Genomic DNA, 18,597 nt, shown 5'->3' with positions numbered 1-18,597 from the left:
CCCAGCCGCATCCTCAGAACCAAACTCTGCGTCACTCCTGCCCAAATTTTACAACCAAATTCCTTAAAAGTGAACAAGCTGAAGCGGAAACAAGCCCCTTCCGAGGGCCAGAAGACTCGAAGTCGTTCTCAGTAGGGACCGGCCCCCAAAGCTAAAAGAGGCACATTTCCTTAGGACGGCCCTCTCATCGGAGGGCTGGAGGGACGTGACAGCACACATAGGCAGCACTTCCAGGCTGACCACAAGCGTCCCTAGCATCCACGACGGTTCCCTCTCTGCGCTCAGGCTGCCGCACTGCCGCGTCGGATCCGGTTCGGCACCGCCCACCCCTTCATTAGAAGGGTACGCTTGCGCAGATCTTTAGACATCAAATTAAAGCTCGCCAACCGCTGAGACTTCTGGGAAATGGAGTCTGCCAAAGCCGAGCATTGGTGGGGAGCGCGGACGTCAGAACCCCCTGCGCCGGCGCACTGCTTTCCCGACCTGAAAAGGCGCCGTCTTCCTGGGTCGCGAGCAGTCTGTGCCGGAGGTGAGGGCTGTGGATGTGTGTCTTGGCGGAGCCGAGTGAGCGCAGCGGCCGAGAGAAGGGGACACTGAGAACTTGGGGGAGGTGCTGTGGGAGTAGAACAGGTGACGCGGGCGGAGCCAACCTGCAGAACGTCTGAGTGTGTGCGTGTGTGCGTGAGTGTGTGCGTGTGCGTGTGTGTGTCGACGTCCCGGCTCGGACAGGTGCGGACGGAAAGTTGTCCCCCCAGCCCCCGTGTGTGCGTGTGTTCCGTGGGAAGTTTGGAGACTTCCTCTGCACCTCCCGTACCTTCTTACCATAATAGGTGCTTAATAAACGTGGGTGGAATTGACACTAAATCTAGGGTGCCGCCCACTCCAGTTCCTCCGTCTTTCCCAGAAATCGCATCAGATTGTCTCGTTTAGCTCCCTACCATAGGCCTCCGCACTAGATCAGGGGACCTTCGTGGAGGAGGTAGAATTTGATGTGAAAAAAATAGGAAAGAAGTAGCGAAGCATTAGGCAGATTTGAGAAGGAAATGCTATGTATAAGAGTGAAGTATCGAGGAACAGTGGGAGACAAGGGTGGGGAGAAGCACAGTGGGGTCAGAGCATAGAGTATCAGGACGAGACACGGTCAGCAGGGTGGATTGTATGGGACGGATCGGGGACTGACAGGACTAAAACTATTTTGGTACAGTTATTCTAGAGGTTCCATCCAGGACTAGAGAGGGGAAGGGACTAGTGCAGGGAACCAGTTAGGAACGCTTGGTAGTGGTAGTAGTCCTGAAGCAAGCTGTTGTGGACCTGAATGATGATGGTGTCGGTGGTGGGTAAGGATACAAATGACATTGCAAAAGAAGACTCAGAAGGATCTGGTGACTAACTAGATTTGGGAGGAAAGATAGCTAGGTAAGAGTTTGAATTTGGGGCACCTGGGAGAATAATAGAACATCTGCTAGAAATGTAAGGACAGGGAGAGGAGGTCATGTGGGGAATTGCATAGGGGAAGGTGGTTTTAAGATGCCAACAAAATGCCTAATTGAAAATTCTTAGTCATTTGGAAATGCAGGATGAGTTTGGAAGAGGGGTTGGGACTAGACTCGGGAAGCATTTCTGTAGAGGCGGAAATGGAGCACCAGGTGTGCATGGACTTTCTGCGGGATAGCGGGAAGAACGCTGTACGCAGTCTGAGCCTTGGGCAGCATCAGAAACTTGTCAAAACAGTCAAAAAGCTGCAGAGAAATAAGGAGAAAAGGACTATCGGAATTAGAGCTCAGAAATGCATTGGCAGTTTTCAAGCATGCGGTTTCAGGTGTGTGAGGGGTGGCAGGAGCAAAAAAATGGCTTTGAGAAGAGTAGGTGGTGATGATGTGGCATCAGTAGGTATGTAGAAGAAGTTTGATCATGAAAGGAAAATCTAAATGAGAACTGTTTTGCCAGAGGGAGGCCATGGGATTCAGTGAAGATAATTTCACATCGAGGAGGATTATATCTGTTTGCAGATATGTGAAGAAGCTCCTGAAGCGATGGGAGATGCTGGAGAAAGGAAGAGTGGGTCATGCAGGAAGCAGATTCTGAGAGGAAACAATGGTGGAAAAGAAAGTAGGACACAGATGTAGGACGCTAAGGTAAAGTCCTGGAGAAGAGACATTTCCATTTTGCTGGCCTCACACCCAGGCTGCCTAGCACATAACAGGTACTTGGAAATATTGGTTGTGAATGGGCTGGTGTTGGGCAGTAGAAAGGAAAGAAACTTTCATTTATTGAACAGACTGTAAGATAAATGCTTTACATTAATTGTCTCATTTACTATTATAACTGCCCTGTGAAATAGGTATTAAAAAACAGGGGATGGGGGGTCAACCGTTAGCTTAAGTAACTTGCCCAAGCCTTCACAGTCAGTAATCCAGGCCTGTGGAATGCTTTCTACCACAGTCCTACCTTGCTCAGAACTCACTCTTGCGAAGCTTCAGTGTGGTGAAAGACAGTGTTCTGCTGAAATTGAAGGGTAACCATGGAGGTTTGGGATAGCTGTGTAGCTAAGATGGGAATGGTAAAAGCTTTCTAGGCGAGCACTCTTTGAAGGTATAGAATAAGAATTTGAAAAGCATTTTCTCCAGAAATACTCTGAGATCCAGAAATAGGGAGAGGAAAAACAGAGGTGACCCTTTGCTGGCAGTGATTCCATGTGAATGTGGTGGATTTGAGGAGTCCTGAGTACCACTGAGAGCTTACCGAAGTGACTGCTGGTGGAGTCTAGACCTGACGGGGAATGAAGTTGGCCTGGCAGGGAGCCCACAGACGATGAGCACCTTGGGAACATTAGCTGGTCGTTTAATGGCTGGGGAGCGTTTATGCTCACCTTTGTTTGTAATTTGGTTAATGCTCAGTGTATTAAAGTTATAACCTAATAAATGAAACTTTGAAAATTGTCTTTAAGCACTTAAACATTGAGCAGTTTCAACCACAATTTCAGATGTAGTTCAGCTGATTTGTTCAAAAAGTTCTGATGCTTTAGACAACATGTACAAATACTTTGATCCCAATATTGTGGCTACACTTACACTTAAACCTACTCTAAAACAGCAGCGACACAGTGTAATTAATATTTTCTTTATTTCTACCTTCCTAGGACTCCTGACACTTACTTAGCATATTATTCTAAATGCCTCACACGTATTATCCTATTTAAGGATCACAATAACTTTATGAGATGTGTGCTTTCACTATCCCAATTTTACAGCTGGGCAAACTGAGAGTTTAAGAAACTTACCTGAGGTCACACAGGTAGGAAGAGGCAGAGCTGGACTTTGATTTCAAGCGGTCTGCCAGAGCCTTTACTCCTATACTCTCCTGTATCTCTAAATGCTAATTTTGACATCTCCATAGGACCCAAGGGTAATATTTTGAGACCCTCCTGGGGATGGAGGAATCTTGACAGACCGACAAGTATAAGAATACATATTGCCTCAGACAACACAAGTTGGAGGCTCTGGTTGCCAACTGATGTCGTATATTTGTTTCCATTTGTACAGGTATCCTCTTGGCCTCCTAGCAAGATTCAAACCCCAGTCTCTCCTCAGGTTGAGGTTCTTTTTTATAGTTACACCAAACTTCTTTTTCCAGTAAGTTTTGTTTTAAGTTTTTGCCTTTCACATAGGTTTTAGTTTTTGCAAACTGTTGTTCACTCAAGGCAATATTCTTTTAAAGTTTGCTTGGCCGGTGTTAACCCGTTGTCTATTAAGTATATATTGATCTAGTCTTTTGGCATTTTTGAAAACGTAACTTACCTTATTAGTATCTTATAATTAATAAGACCAGCTGGAGGGCTCATCTCCTAAGGGAAGAAGGATTAAGTCTGCAGTTACTTTGCCTCTTTAGAATCTGAGGTTGGTTCATTGTGAGGAGTCCATGTTCTTTCTACCTGGTCCCATTGCTGGTTAGTCCTTCCTGTTTGGGGTACGGAATTCCTATTTCTGGGATTACTTTGTTTATCCCCTTTTCCTAGGTTTCTTTTTTCATGCTTATGTGAATGAATACAACTATATATCTCAAGGATACGTCTATACTTTGTGAATAGTCTTACAAATAATAGAAAAAAACAAAGTACTATTATATACAACTAAAGGCTTGAACATTGCCTTCTTTGTATTGTAACCATTTTTAAAAATACTTTATATTAACCTTTCTATTTTGACTGAAACTCACAGTTTTTCAAAATTCAAGTGATTTCATTTGGCAATAATAATTTTTACAACTTGGTCAGTGGGAGCCAGAGTCATCTGATTCTTTTCCTATCCAGAGATGTGGAAACAGCTCAAATTCTAAATGCCCAAAACTGTACTTCTTAGCTTTCCCTCCAAAACTCCTTTTCTGTCACTCATCTCTATGAATGGTGCCATTATTCACACATTGCTCAGATCCGTGACCTGGAGTCATCCTTGCCTCTCCCATCACCTTCAGCCTCCACTTCTAATCTATGGTCTATTCTTAATATCTCAACAGTAATTCCCCTTCTCTCTACATCTGCTGTCCAGTTCTTCATCATTTCTTGCTTAGTTAATTGTAATAGTCTCCTCACCGGTCTCCTCACCTCCTCTGCTCCCATTCTGCCACAGCTACCCAGAGTGGTATGGCCGCCTGTGTCGGGGGTGCCCAAGATCACCCCTCATTCAGGGATTTGTTAGCAGGACTCAGGACTCAGCCCATAGTTATACTCATGGCTAAGATGAGGACAGTGATCTCGCAAGGATACACAGCCAGATCATAAGGGGGACAGATAGGCAGAGTCTGGGGGAACCCATGGGAAGTCTTCCTCATGCTCTCTCCCTCCCCATGAGGGGTCACACAGAGCACTTCCTCCTCCGACAATGAAAATGCGGCAACATGTGTGTGATGTGTCAGCCCAAATAAGTTCTTTAGACTCAGAGCCCAAGCTTTTTAGTGAGGGCTAGCCACGTAGGCACCTCCTGCCTAACATATACCAAAATTCCAGGCCCTCTAGCAAGACAGCAGGTGTTCAGCAGAAACCATATTGTTTGCACAAATAGTTTAGGCATAATGGCCCACCCTACCTCTTAGGAAACCCTCTTAAAATTGAAGTACCCAGACCCCAGCCAAGGGCCAACATTGCAAGTAGACGTTCCCAAGAATGGCAGTCTCAGGTCTGCTATAACTTTCTGCACACCTCCTTTCCTTCCTTCCTGTTATTTTTCCTGTACACCAAAGTAAACACATAACTCTTGTAAAAAAAAAAAAATCAGAATATAAGGAATTGTAAGAAATAAAAATCACTTGTAATGCCACCACTCAAATTCCATTTACATTTTAATATATATTCTTCCAGTCTTTTTTCTGTACGTGTGTGCATGCTCAATTATGTAATTTTAAAAGTGTGCATTCTTCACTTAATGTTGTGTGAATTTCTTTGTTTTTGTTTTCCCTTTAGATTTTTTTAACAAAACATTACAAAGTTGAAGTCTCCTAGGTATCCCTCCCCAATCCTATTTCCCTTCTTTCCCAGAGATACTCACAATCTGTTGCTTATTGTCCCATATAGATTTTTGTAGATACCATTTACCTGTTCTTAAATTTTATATAACTATTACATAGTAAGTCATTCTATAACTTTATTTTTGCTCAGTAATTATATTTCTGGAATTTGTATTACTAACATGAGGTTCTAGTTCATTCATCTTAATCAAGGTATAATATTCACACACACATACACATATAAAATCACAGTTTATCCTATTGATGAACATGTAAGTTGTTTGCAGTTTATTACTAGTGATCGTTCCCCCAGTGATTTGTGATGCCACTTCTGTCATGTGTCAAGCTTTCCTACCTGCTTTGATATGTTTTGGTATTTTCTAGTCTATTGGTCTGTTATCTGTGTGGCTATCTTTTCATGAAAATAAATCATTACAGCATAGAGGTTAAAAACTGCTAGCCAGACTGGGGTTCAAATTCTGCCTCAGCCTCTTACAAAGCCTAAATTTCCTAATCTGTGAAACAGTCGTACCTTATTGATTCATAAGGATGGAATTAAACTATTCTTATAAAGAGTACTAGTACAGTGCCTGGTCGGTAGCATAAGTTCAATAAATGCTAGTTATTATTAATATGATATTAATTATCATATAAAGTAACATTTAAAATATGATAACATTACCATATTAATATGATAATATCAGTGGTATTCCATTGTATGTATGGTCTGGACCATAAATTATTTAATCAAATCTCCTATTTTATTTTTTATTTTATCTTTTTAATAAATTTATTTATTTATTTATTTTTGGCTGCATTGGGTCTTCATTGCTGTGCGCGGGCTTTTTCTAGCTGCAGTGAGCGGGGGCTACTCTTCGTTGCGGTGCGTGGGCTTCTCATTGTGGTGGCTTCTCTTGTTGCGGAGCATGGGCTCTAGGCACATGGGCTTCAGTAGTTGTGGCTCATGGGCTCTAGAGCACAGGCTCAGTAGTTGTGGCACATGGGCTTAGTTGCTCTGCGGCATGTGGGATCTTCCCGAACCAGGGCTCGAACCCGTGTCCCCTGCATTAGCAGGGGGATTCTTAACCACTGTGCCACCAGGGAAGCCCTCAAATCTCCTATGTTAGAAACTTAGGCTATTTCAAATTTTTGCTGTATTGTAAGGATTAAATGAGATGACACATGTAGAGTGCTTAGGAGGTTGCCTCACATGGCACTCAGTAAAGGTTAGTGTTAGTGACGATTAATAAAAAACTTTGCATGTGTTCTTACTTATTTCCTTAGGAAAAACTCCGAGGAGAAAATTGCTGGGTCAAAGATATGTATTTTAAGGCCCTTGATACAAATTGCAAAGATCTTTCTAAAACACAGATCTGGTGGTGACCCTTCCATGCTTAAATCCTGTGATCCCCGTGCCAGTGGGAGTAGGACCACGCAGAGCTCTCCTTGATCTAGCTGGTCTCTGCCTACTTCTTCAACCCCATCTTCCCCCCCAGCACTGCCCCAACCTAAACATTGCCATTCTAAACTCATTACAGTTTTTAATCCTTTCCCTGTAAAGACCTGCCTCCTTATTTTTGGAAAACTTGATTTTTTGTGTGTGCCTAGAATGTTCTAATGCCTCCCCCAAATCAAAACTTACCTTAGGTCCCACTTCTGCCAAGAAACCGGCAGTGTTCCTCCCTGCCTCGCGTCTGGGTTAGGCGAGCCTCTGATGTGCTGTCTCGTAGTTAGCTGGGCACATCTCTTTAGAGCATCTATTCATCCTGCAGTGAAATGTTAACTTGATTACTTGTTTGTCCTGCGTAGTAGTCCATAAGCTTTTGAAAGACAAGGACAGTGTCATACTTCTTTTGCATAAATAGTTGGTGCTGAATAAATGTTGGTTGGATAGATGGATGAAGGAATAACAAGGATCAATGAATACATTCCCTTGGCTGCAGGACAGTAGTCATTGAGCCACATACCCACCCTTTCCTTCTCCTTCTCAGGACCACACTCTCCCCACACCCCACTCGTGAATCCCCAAAATGCTTGATTTGACTATGTCTCAATTAGACTCTTGATTGTGAGAAACTGAGATGGACTCAGTTAATGCAAGTAAAGTTTGGTCATAAAGAGTCACACAAAGCCTGAGAGGGTTACAGTCTTATGGAAATCTGAGAATAAATAAGGCTGGTCTGCATGCAAATTGCTGCCTGGGGTGGTGCTAGGTGAATTAGGGCCTTCAAGGCCAGGAATTCTTGGGTCTTTGCTTCAGTGCTTCACCACCAATGTGCCCGCCTGTGTTTAGTCTGTTACAGCCTATTCTCTACCTCGTGCCTCCCACATGCTCATGGGTTCTGCTTCCTGGTACCTTTGGCTCCTTGACCCTCGTGGCTACTTCTGTCCCTCATGGTATCCTTTCAGCTCATCACCCCCTCGTTGTCCCAGCATTTCTTAGTTCACGATCCTGAGGATGGATGTCATCTTTTCAAGCCAGACCGTCCGTCCGTCCACTGGTCAGCCTGTGCATTGCCCACCTGTGGCCTAATCAGTGTGGCTCCAGGAGTGAGAGGCAGGGTCACGCGGGACAAACTGTGGCTGCCCAAGGGCTGCTCCTTTAGCATCGGGTATTGCTGTGAATGGGGCATTTTTCCTTTGAAGAGGCTATGGGTATTTCCCTGACAGAACTTGTCCATATAGCCATTCATAAAATCTCTTATGCTTTTTGTCCAGTAATCATTCTGAGCAATGTTGAATGTGAATTTGTAAAGACGGTATGAGCCTTAAGATGTTCTTGACTGCCAGGAACAGAACTTTGCCTCTAAGATTATGGTAAAACAAGCACCACATTGTGTTCTGCATAGCAATATCCATGGCCTTTCGCTCTAGTTCTGGGATGGGGTGGGCTTGCTCTTGGCCTTGCTTTACTTTGCCTTCCCTTTTTGTAGGGTATTGAGAATGAAGGTGAGTACATAACTCACTGGTGTGTGGAGATTTCTTGCTTCATGGGTCACAAAACTACAAAACAAGACTGCTCTTCTACCCTCTTTCTCATCCCACACCTCTGCCTCATTAGGACTCGGCTCTTCTCTGCAAAGAGAGCACTCGGGAGGGAATGGCTACTGTGTCTCCGACTACCAGATTCCAGGTGAGTTGGACTTTTGTGTTTCTGAAATACTCTATCAGGCTCCAGAATGTAACCACGTTTCTTTCTCTATCTTGGAGCTTCTTTGATCAAACCCAACCAGGTGGAGGAAGGACTCCTTAGGGAGTGTGTCCTTCCCATTTGATTTGTGATATCTTTCAGTGATGCTTCCTTGCCTTGAACATGTGCCCACTAGCCTGTCACCAGGCACGCAGCCCCTGTGGCCTTCACCCTAAGCAATTTTGCCCAAAAACCAATGGTACGGGTCTGATTGGAAGGTTTGGGGAACAGCAGGCTGTTTCTAGTTCTGACTTCCCTTTAGTACATCCACTATGTATGGACTGAAAGTAGGTCCCCATATCCCAGGGAGTTGTTGGGTTAGGCGGAGAACGTGACACATACTGTAAAGCACCTCAGTGAAGTTGAAAGAGTCCTGAAGAGAGTTTTGTGTGGGTAGAGACATGTGGTTTACCCCCTTCCTGCCCAAGGGCAGAGTCTTGAATTCCATGCTCTGGCTTAGAGCTTCTGCAGACACTGTGGAGACTCATCTGGGTTTCAGGATTGGGGGTAAAGATGCAACCTTACAGAATCACAGGACAGCAGAGTGAAATGAGAGAGAGCTTAAAGATGATCTAATCTACACCATTATTTGAAGGATTTTTTAAAACACACACACACACACACACACACAGACAATTGGTGAAATTTGACTAAGGTTGTAGATTAGATAATTATATAATATCACTGCTATCCTGATTTTTACAATCATGCTGTGATTATACAAGAGGATATCCTTGTTCTTACAAAATACACATTGAAACATTTATGAGTAAAGAGACATCATGTTTGCAAGTTACTCTAAAGAAGTTCAGGAAGAAGATAGGTGAATGTGCGTGTACTGAGAGAGACAGAAAGATAAAGCCAGTGTGGAAAATGTTAATTTGGGGAAGCTGGGTAAAGGGTACATGGGAATTCTTTGTTATATTCTTGCACGTTTTCTGTAAGTCTGAAAAAAGAGCCCCTGATATTCAGAGGCTCGGCTAGGAAGGGAGTGTGGGGTTGTGACCAAGAACTTCATGCCTCGGGGGAGTATAGCACTTTCCCCAAATGCTTCAAAGCCTTACTTTGTCAGAACCATTTTCTTTCCACTCCCTCTGCATCCTCCAGGCTGTCATCATGATGATAGTTTTTTCTGGCCATGTAAAGAGAAGGGTTATGAATAAGGAGAACGTAATTGTGTTTCCAGGACCCAGTGACATTCGAGGACGTGGCGGTGGTTTTCACAGATGAAGAGTGGAGGTGTCTGGTCCCTACTCAGAGAGCCCTCTACAAGGAGGTGATGCTGGAGAACTATAAGAGCATTGTCTCGTTGGGTAAGGAGAGTTTCCCACCAGGAGTAGACTCTGTACTGTGTTGATGTGGGCTCGAGAGGCTAATAAATTGACACCTCTTCTCCTCCCACCCAAGTCAGAACCCCTGAGAGACAAGATCGAAGAGCAGAGGGATGTGGCTTAGGTGTACAGCAAGAGTGGGTTTCTTAATCCTGAACCCCAGCCTGGGACAGGCTTGCTCCCTGAGCTGTAAGCAGACTGGACAACCAAGGGGCCCTTGCTGAGAAGCCTGGCCCTGCAACACGGAGGGCCAGGGCCAGGGCCAGGAGGAGCAGGGCATGTGAGAGCCTGCTGCAGGGAACTGCTCTCCAGAGGGTTGGGGCCAGCAGAAGAGGCCGAGTTACCTACGCCCAGGTCTTCCCTCAGCTCAGCAGTAACTTACTCAGCTCCATCCAGAGTACTAAGGGGGAGTGCAAGGGGCATTCTCTTTGAGGGAAAATTTCTCCTCAGAGAAACAGAGGAGGGGGAAAGAAGTGTTTCCATTTAAAAAAAAAAGGGCAGATGGACAACAGGGTCCTACTGTTTAGCACAGGGAACAATATTTAATGTCCTGCGATAAACCATAATGGAAAAGAATCTATTGATGAAAAAGAATATATATGTGTGTGTATATATATATATATATATATATATATATATATATATATGTATGTATAGCTGAGTCACTTGGCTGTACAGCAGAAATTAACACAACATTGTAAATCAGCTATCCTTCAATTAAAAAAAAAAGAGGGGGACTTCCCTAGCAGTCCAGTGGTTAAGACTCTGTGCTTCCACTGCAGGAGGTGTGGGTTTGATCCCTGGTCAGGACCTAAGATCTTGCATGCCACACGCGCATGCCAAAAAATAAAAGAGGGCATGTAGGGGTGAGATTAGAAGGTTGTAGCTCAGAGTAGGTCACTAGAAATGTGTTTGATTTTGTATATTTGTCTTAAGGACATCTTAGAGAGATGCCTGCAGAAGGCACTTTGCAATGATAGAGACTTGTGTGACAAAAGGAAAATTAAGAGCTACTGCTGATGTGAGGTATTCGTGAGAGTAAAGTTGGGCTCCTGTAAGGAGAACCTCTCAGGAGCTTCCAGGATAAGAGGCTGAGTGTGTACAGATTTAGAATAGACTTAAAAACAGCAGCAGGAGGCAGTAAAAGGAGTCACATCGCAGATTTCATTCAAGGCAGGTCAAAAAAGCAAGCACAACACCCTGGAGTAGCTTAAACAGGACAAATCTGGAAACAGAAGAGAATGTTTAGGGAGCATTAAGGGAGACTGCTGAGCCTTTGTCACTTTGGTAGGAAAAATAGAAATCTAAGGACAGAGACAGGAAGCCATGGGCAGGTGATGGATGTGGCCGTTCTCAGCAGAGAGTCAGCATACAACCAGATCGATGATCCTTGGGCCCAAGAAGAAAGTACCTCTCTTGCCCAAGTCAGGGGTCCCAATGCAGGGGAAGTTTAGACCTCAAGACTATTTCTAGGAGGGGATTTGTTTTTTAAATGTAACCAAAGATGGACAGATTCACTTCTAGAAATTTGTCCTAAGGAAATAATAAGATTAGCAGCCTGTGGTGTACACAGATATTCATCATACCATTGTTTGTTTTAGCAAAACACTGAAAACAGTCTGGAATGTCTGTCAGCAAGAGATTAATTAAATAAATGATGTTATTCCATACAATGTAATACCATGTAGCCATTAAAATGGTGAGGTAGAGGGGCTTCCCTGGTGGCGCAGTGGTTGAGAGTCTGCCTGCCGATGCAGGGGACACGGGTTCGTGCCCTAGTCCGGGAAGATCCCACATGCCGTGGAGCGGCTGGGCCTGTGAGCCATGGCCGCTGGGCCTGCGTGTCCGGAGCCTGTGCTCCACAATGGGAGAGGCCACAACAGTGAGAGGCCCGCGTACCGGAAAAAAAAAAAAAAAAATGGTGAGGTAGAGCTGTGCTAATTAAAGTAATATTTTAAATTTTTTATTATGTGAAAAAATCAAGTTTAAAATTTAACATTATTTCATTATCCAGTTATTGGGGGTTTTTCCTTGTTTGTTTGTTTTTTTAATTGAGAGTCTTCTGCCCAAAATGATGTTTTCAATGTAAAAGTGCCTGGAGTGACATATATTATATATAGTGAATCGTTATGGATTTAGAAATTATCTACTTGTAGATGTCAAAATAAATCAAATAGGAATGATTTTAGTTGGGGTAGTCTTAGTTATTTTCCAAAATCGCTCTCCAGTAGTTTTTTATTGTTCTCAAAAATTGAGATATAATTGTCATTATCCAGTTTTTAACAAAATGTATCTATAGGTATCTTTCAGTGTCAAAGTGAATAGAAAGAAAGAAATGAATACAAAGTACGAAAGGTGATTTTTCTTATTACTTGTACATGCCTCTAGATTTCCTACAATGAACATGATCCACTTGTTTAAATAAAATCACAATAGTAAAGGGTAAATAAACAAACAAAAATGGGCACCTATATAATACACATTACATATTCTTTTTTTAAAAAATAAATGTATTTATTTTTGGCTGCGTGGGGTCTTCATTGCTGCACATGGGCTTTCTCTAGTTGCAGCGAGCGGGGGCTACTCTTTGTTGTGGTGCGCGGGCTTCTCATTGCGGTGGCTTCTCTTTGTTGCGGAGCATGGGCTCTAGGTGTGCGGGCTTCAGCAGCTGTGGCTCGAAGGCTCTAGAGCGCAGGCTCAGTAGTTGTGGCGCATGGGCTTAGTTGCTCCGCGGCATGTGGGATCTTCCCAGACCAAGGCTCGAACCTGTGTCTTCTGCATTGGCAGGCAGATTCTTAACCACTGCGCCACCAGAGAAGCCCCCACATCACACATTCTTATTCACTGTGACCTTTCTTCATTCTCATCTTCTCTGAGTTAAGGACTTTTCTCCCCATCCTACCAGTGCTAAAGCTAGGATCATCCCATTCACTTCGTGGGGAAGAATAAACACATTAATTCAAGTGGAGTCTATCAACTCTCTGACCAAATGCTATTTGTTCCTTTTTAGAACCTCAGTCTTGACCTCCATTCAGAGTTTCCTGAATTCCTTATATGACTTCATAGTCTGTATTCCTGGTGTGCACTTTCTGCCTTTTGCATTTGCTCTTTGAAAGACGTAGAGGTTGGGATTAGCTTTGGAATCATTGTGTATTTAATCACACATGACCACCTGGCTTGTTTCTTTCTCCATGAGCAGGACTTCCAGTTCCTGGACCTGATGTGATTTTTCAGTTGAAGAGAGGGGATGAGCCTTGGATAGTGGAGCTTCATGGATCTGAGGGGAAAGAATGTGCAGAGAATGTCTCACAAGGTAATTGAGTACGAACTGGGCAGGGCAGAGTTTTGTTTTGTTTTGTTTTGTGGTTGTTATTTAGGTGTATGTGGGAGGGGGTATTGGGTATCACCTTTTTCTCAAATTCAAATCTTGTCCTTTATTATTTATTCTCTGTCCCCCACCAGTGCTTTTTTTTTTCTTTTTCTCTACACCTTAAAGTTCTGTGCACTATTATTCACCAAATGTTTACTTTCTCAGACCTGTCACATTACCCATTCACACTTTGATATTCCTATTCCTCACCATCCCCTCCACTTAGCCAGCTCTCCTAATTAACCTAGCCATGCTCCCAATGGAAATTCTCCTCTTTTCTGAGATTTCCACTATCAGTTCTATTCCCCGTTTCAGTCCCAAGTCTTGGTTTCTCCCTAGAGTGTAACACTTTCTGGGAGCAAGCAATGCGGTGACTGTACATGACTTTTCAGATTTATCATAGCATCTCTCCTCTCTGCTGTAACATTTCCTAGCCCAAGAAAGAAACATGCATCTGTGTTTTCTGTCCATTCCAGACTGGGAGACTAAGCCTGAGATTCAAGGTGCTTCAGAAGAAGAAAAATCAGAAAGAACATTGAGGGGAAAGCTTGGAATGAAAGGTCCTTCACCTCCTAAATTTGAAGTTCATGTAGTGGATGGTGGTTTGGGAACAGAGAAGGAAAGCCCTGCACTGGAGGCCTGCAAGAAATCCCTTTCTCAGGAGGAAAGGTTGCAGCATGGGGCAACCCCTCCCAAGAAAATTCTCACTAAAGAGAGAGACCAGGAATGCAGTGACTGTGGGAAGACCTTTTTTGACCACTCCTCCCTTATTCGCCATCAGAGGACTCACACTGGTGAGAAGCCCTATGACTGTCCTGAGTGCGGGAAAGCCTTCAGTCACAGGAGCAGTCTCAGTAGACATCTGATGTCGCACACTGGGGAGAGCCCCTACGAGTGCAATGCCTGTGGGAAAGCCTTTTTCGACCGTTCATCCCTAACTGTACATCAGCGAATTCATACTGGAGAGAAGCCCTTTAAATGCAATGAGTGTGGAAAAGCCTTCTTTGACCGCTCGTCCCTTACTCGACACCAGAGAATTCATACTGGAGAAAGTCCTTATGAATGTAATCAGTGTGGGAAAGCCTTTAGCCAGAAAAGTATTCTTACTCGACATCAGCTAATCCATACGGGCAGGAAGCCGTATGAATGTAACGAGTGTGGGAAAGCCTTCTATGGTGTCTCATCACTGAATAGACATCAGAAAGCCCACGCTGGAGAGCCTCGCTATCAGTGCAGCGAGTGCGGGAAAGCTTTCTTTGACCGCTCCTCCCTTACTCAACATCAGAAGATTCACACCGGAGACAAGCCATATGAATGCAGCGAATGTGGAAAAGCCTTTAGCCAGAGGTGCCGGCTTACGCGACACCAGAGGGTTCATACAGGAGAGAAGCCCTTTGAATGCAGCGTGTGTGGGAAGGTTTTCAGTTCCAAATCATCAGTTATTCAACATCAAAGGCGTTATGCCAAACAGGGAATAGACTGAGTTGAGCAAAAGCTTTAGTTAAAGGACCTCCATGCAAACTCAAGATAGGTCTTCCCCAACTTAAATCCATCTCCCAGTCATTGCACCTATTCTGGCTACTACTCTCCTTACCTGCCTCTGTTACCACAGTGTTTGAAGGAACATTCTCTACCCACTGTGTTATAGAGCTGATGTGGGATGCCAGAAATTAGGATGTGACTCTTTAGAGTCAACATTTTGCAGAGGTTCGTCAGACGATAGGGACAAACGTTAGGAGGCCATCCTCAGACACACCTCTCGTCCTAGGCCCCAGGTATCACTACACTTTAAATAACTGGAGGCCACAGCAGGAGGGGAAGGCACACTAATGTCAGAGCAATACTGTTGTTTCCAGAACAGTTCTTTATAGCCGTTAGTCCCTCTCTCTTGGAGACTTTTTGGGCACTGACCTTGTTCTGTTGTGTCCCAGCTTCTAGATCTCTTAATACTACTACTAGTAGCTAGCACTTATTGAGTGCTTATTATGGGGCAAGCACTCAGCTGAGAGTTTTGCAAGGAGTAGATTATTTGCTCCTCTCACTAACCCTCTGAAGTAGGTACTGTTACTACCCACATATTACAGCTGAGCAAACTGAAGTTTAGAGGAGTTAAATAACTTGCCCAATATGACAGCTAGTAAAAGGTGAAGCCAGGTCTTGAATACAGGTCTCCCTTCAAAGTCTGTTCTCTTTACCATAATGCTATAAGGTTTGTTTTATAATTTATGTACATGTATTATTTCCTCAACCAGGTTGTAAGCACTCGGAGTTGTGACTTATATGTCTTTGTATCTCACACAGTGCCTTGCAAATAATAGGTGCTCAATAAATAGTTATCTGAATTAATGACTCTTTGACTTACCAAGTTCTATTTAAAACACCTCTTAGATTCACATCCTTTCTCTGAATTTCACAGTCTAGCCTGTACCTTTGTCATCTCAGGCTCCCATTACTGCAGTAGACACTCCTTGATTCGAATTCTTTCCTCTTCATTATTGAGGAGAGAGATGTTGAGCTATGGGGCAATAAGTGAACCCCAAATAAAGATTCATTTCTCACATAAACTCAGATATGAGTCTGTCTTCCTTCATCCTCATCATTTAGAACATGTTGCCTCCAAGGTCATCATGGAAGAGAAAGCTGGGGGGTATGCTGGGATATTTTTCAGGGCCATCCCTTCTGTTTATATCTCATAAACCAGATCCCAGCACCAAGATACTAGGAAAGTCAACAGGCACCTCAACATTTGGTTAATATAAACAGCCTCTGTCACAAGTTACATTTTTCATATTACTGTTAGGCCGGTCTTTCCAAATGATCCCTTCCTGCCCATCATTGCCTTACTCAAGACCTAAAATAGCTCCCTGTTTAATGAAAACGTCTCTGAATATTTAAGGTCTGCCATGAGGTGATCCCACATTGCTAAACTTGAAATCTCGACTCCCAAAACCCTGCTATTCCCTGGACCCAGTCCTATATTTTTATTTTATTGACAGTCAGGCACCAGGCAGCTTTGACTCTAGGCTCTGCATTCCCTTTCTATTTGCTTAAGGTGAAGCCCAGAAGAGGACTTGATTCTGAAAGGCTGTCTGGAACTTACCTCGCCCTGCATGAATCCCAGTGGACCAACATGCATTTCTCCCTGGGAGTAAAAGTCTGATTCAAGAAGCTGGAATTCCAAACAGACCCTTCCCTAATCTACCCACAACCCTATTGATCCACCTTTCTTAAAGCAGATAAGCGGCAGGAAGACTTTTCACATGTGGACTCTCAAAGTAACTTGAGGAAAAACAGAGTGCAGAATCTACTGAAGTGGATAATATCATTATTTAATAATGTCAAGTACAAAATAAAAGAAACTACTGACAGACTTTTGGCTGATGACTGTCTCTGAGAGTTCTGAATCTTTAATTTATTGCCTTGTTAAAAGTAAATTGAATGTCAGGTATTCCCCTAAGATACTCTGCCATTGTCAGCAAGATGAGACTAGAATGGACTTTTGAGTAAAGTGGTAATCGAAACAGAGTGGGGACATAAAGTCAGCAGTTCTCCCTTTGTTCCTTTCTAAAATTTGGTGATCTGCAGAGCATTTTTAAAAGATGGAGTACTGTTCCATCTCCTAAAAATTCTGAGGAAAGGGCCATTTTACCTCTCAATAAGGTATGGAGTAGTGGAGCTCTTAAATTTTGAGGTTTTAGCTTCACTGAATGGCCATTAGTAGGGTGAAATCTTCGAATCAGAAATTGGACAAACTGGAAGTATGCCAGCATTCTTTTTTTTATCTATCTTTTTTTTTGTTTTTTGGCCGCAGCACTTGGGATCTCGTTCCCTGACCAAGGATCGAACCTGGGCCCCTGCATTGGGAGCACAGAGTCTTACCCACTGGACCACCAGGGAAGTCCCTATGCCAACATTCTTTAAGATACAAGGCAAAATACTTTAAAAGGGGTTTCAAAAAAATGAAATAATCTCTCTGATGCTTAAATAAGCCCTATCTAAGTTTAAGAGAATTAAACACTTACCACACAAATTAATAGAAGCACACCATGAATCAACACTTTAAAGAAAAGGATAAGCAATGCTAGGGAACTTTGAGATGAAGACAATATGGTAAATAGAGAAAACCGGTGCACTGAAGCCTGGGACAGAGAATTGGTGGGACTACTAATCCCAGAAATTCATCTCACCCCCAGGCCTGTGCTTCTAAGAATAAATTAACCCTCAAGTCTCACATAAATAAGACAGAGGTGAGGAGGAGCTGGGGAGCAAGGCTACTGGGTGCCGGTCAGTAGATAACTTTTTTTTTTTTTTTAAATTTTGGCTGCACCGGGTCTTCGTTGCGGCACACGGGATCTTTGTTGCGACATGCGAACTCTCAGTTGCGGCATGCGTGTGGGATCTAGTGTCCCGACCAGAGATTGAACCCGGGCCCCCTGCATTGGGAGCGCAAAATCTTAGCCACTGGACCACCGGGGAAGTCCCTAGATAACATACTGATAAAGCCAGAATCATGATTCCTTAGTAAGTCCAAGAGAAAGCTGGCTGTGGATGTCAAGTTCCTAAGTGGTCTGTCTTATCGAGGTGGGACTTCTGCGGTAAAAAGGCAGAAAGGAGTTGAAGTACCCATGTTGAGGTGATGGGGATCCTGGTGAAAGTCTTCCTTGACTATGCATTAACAAGAGCCTGAATGTACAGAGGAAATGTATGTATCAGCTTATATTGATAGTAGAAGTGTGAAGATCATATGGCACCAATGTGAGAGACAAGAACCCAAATCTGGCCCTGGAAAACTGCAGTACCTTTCCCCTCCAGGACCATTAAATATGAAATCAACTTGAAGAGACTCTAAGCCCTATACCCGAGTCCAGGCATTTTAGATCAGTGCTGCCCAACAGGAATATAATGCCATATTTTAAATATTAAAATGAAACAGCAAAAGCTAATTTTAATATTTCATTTCAATCAATATTTGAATTTCATTCAAATATTTTAAAAACTTCAAAATAGAGTCAATATAAAAAGCATTGAGATAGATACTACATTTTTTAAAAACTAAGTCTTCAAGTACTTTATTCTTACAGCACATCTCAAATTCGGACTAGCCCCATTTCAGGTGCTCAGTAGCCACTCTGGGCAACTGCTATTGTATTGTATAGCACAGTTTTGCAAAATCATCAGGGGCTGTTAGAGGTAAAAGGTAAGGGATT

The 18,597-nt window shown here is 43.4% G+C and overlaps 1 protein-coding gene across 5 annotated transcripts; it reads left to right on the top strand.

Annotated features, from left to right (window-relative positions):
• The first annotated feature begins 456 nt into the window (after nucleotides 1–456).
• On the top strand, nucleotides 457–15,732 carry ZNF2 (zinc finger protein 2). Of its 5 annotated transcripts, none has more exons than XM_022599069.3 (5): nucleotides 457–2,135; nucleotides 8,561–8,632; nucleotides 9,876–10,002; nucleotides 13,220–13,333; nucleotides 13,867–15,732. In XM_022599069.3, the coding sequence occupies exons 2-5, from the start codon at nucleotides 8,600–8,602 to the stop codon at nucleotides 14,871–14,873; spliced, it is 1,281 nt and encodes a 426-aa protein (XP_022454777.1). In that variant the 5' UTR covers nucleotides 457–2,135; nucleotides 8,561–8,599; the 3' UTR covers nucleotides 14,874–15,732. The 5 variants fall into 5 exon arrangements, with proteins under 5 accessions (XP_022454777.1, XP_022454775.1, XP_089778899.1 ...); XM_022599067.3 differs by having other exon boundaries at nucleotides 457–2,203; XM_089922773.1 differs by having other exon boundaries at nucleotides 458–2,135; nucleotides 8,433–8,632.
• The last annotated feature ends 2,865 nt before the right edge of the window (nucleotides 15,733–18,597 follow it).

Source organism: Delphinapterus leucas, chromosome 13 (genome assembly GCF_059928025.1).
Source record: "Delphinapterus leucas isolate spDelLeu-1000000601 "Yukka" chromosome 13, BTC_Dleu_Yukka2, whole genome shotgun sequence".
Taxonomy (NCBI): domain Eukaryota; kingdom Metazoa; phylum Chordata; class Mammalia; order Artiodactyla; family Monodontidae; genus Delphinapterus; species Delphinapterus leucas.
The sequence above is the reverse complement of the archived record's forward strand: the minus strand, read 5'-3'. Positions and strand labels throughout refer to the sequence as shown.

What these genes read in the sequence shown, in the direction of transcription:
- ZNF2 (XM_022599069.3), top strand. Translation starts at nt 8,600, where the DNA reads ATGGCTACTGTGTCTCCGACTACCAGATTCCAG. An exon ending in CTCCGACTACCAGATTCCAG is followed by an intron (nt 8,633 to 9,875) that starts GTGAGTTGGACT and finishes TTGTGTTTCCAG; the next exon opens with GACCCAGTGACATTCGAGGA. An exon ending in TAAGAGCATTGTCTCGTTGG is followed by an intron (nt 10,003 to 13,219) that starts GTAAGGAGAGTT and finishes CTCCATGAGCAG; the next exon opens with GACTTCCAGTTCCTGGACCT.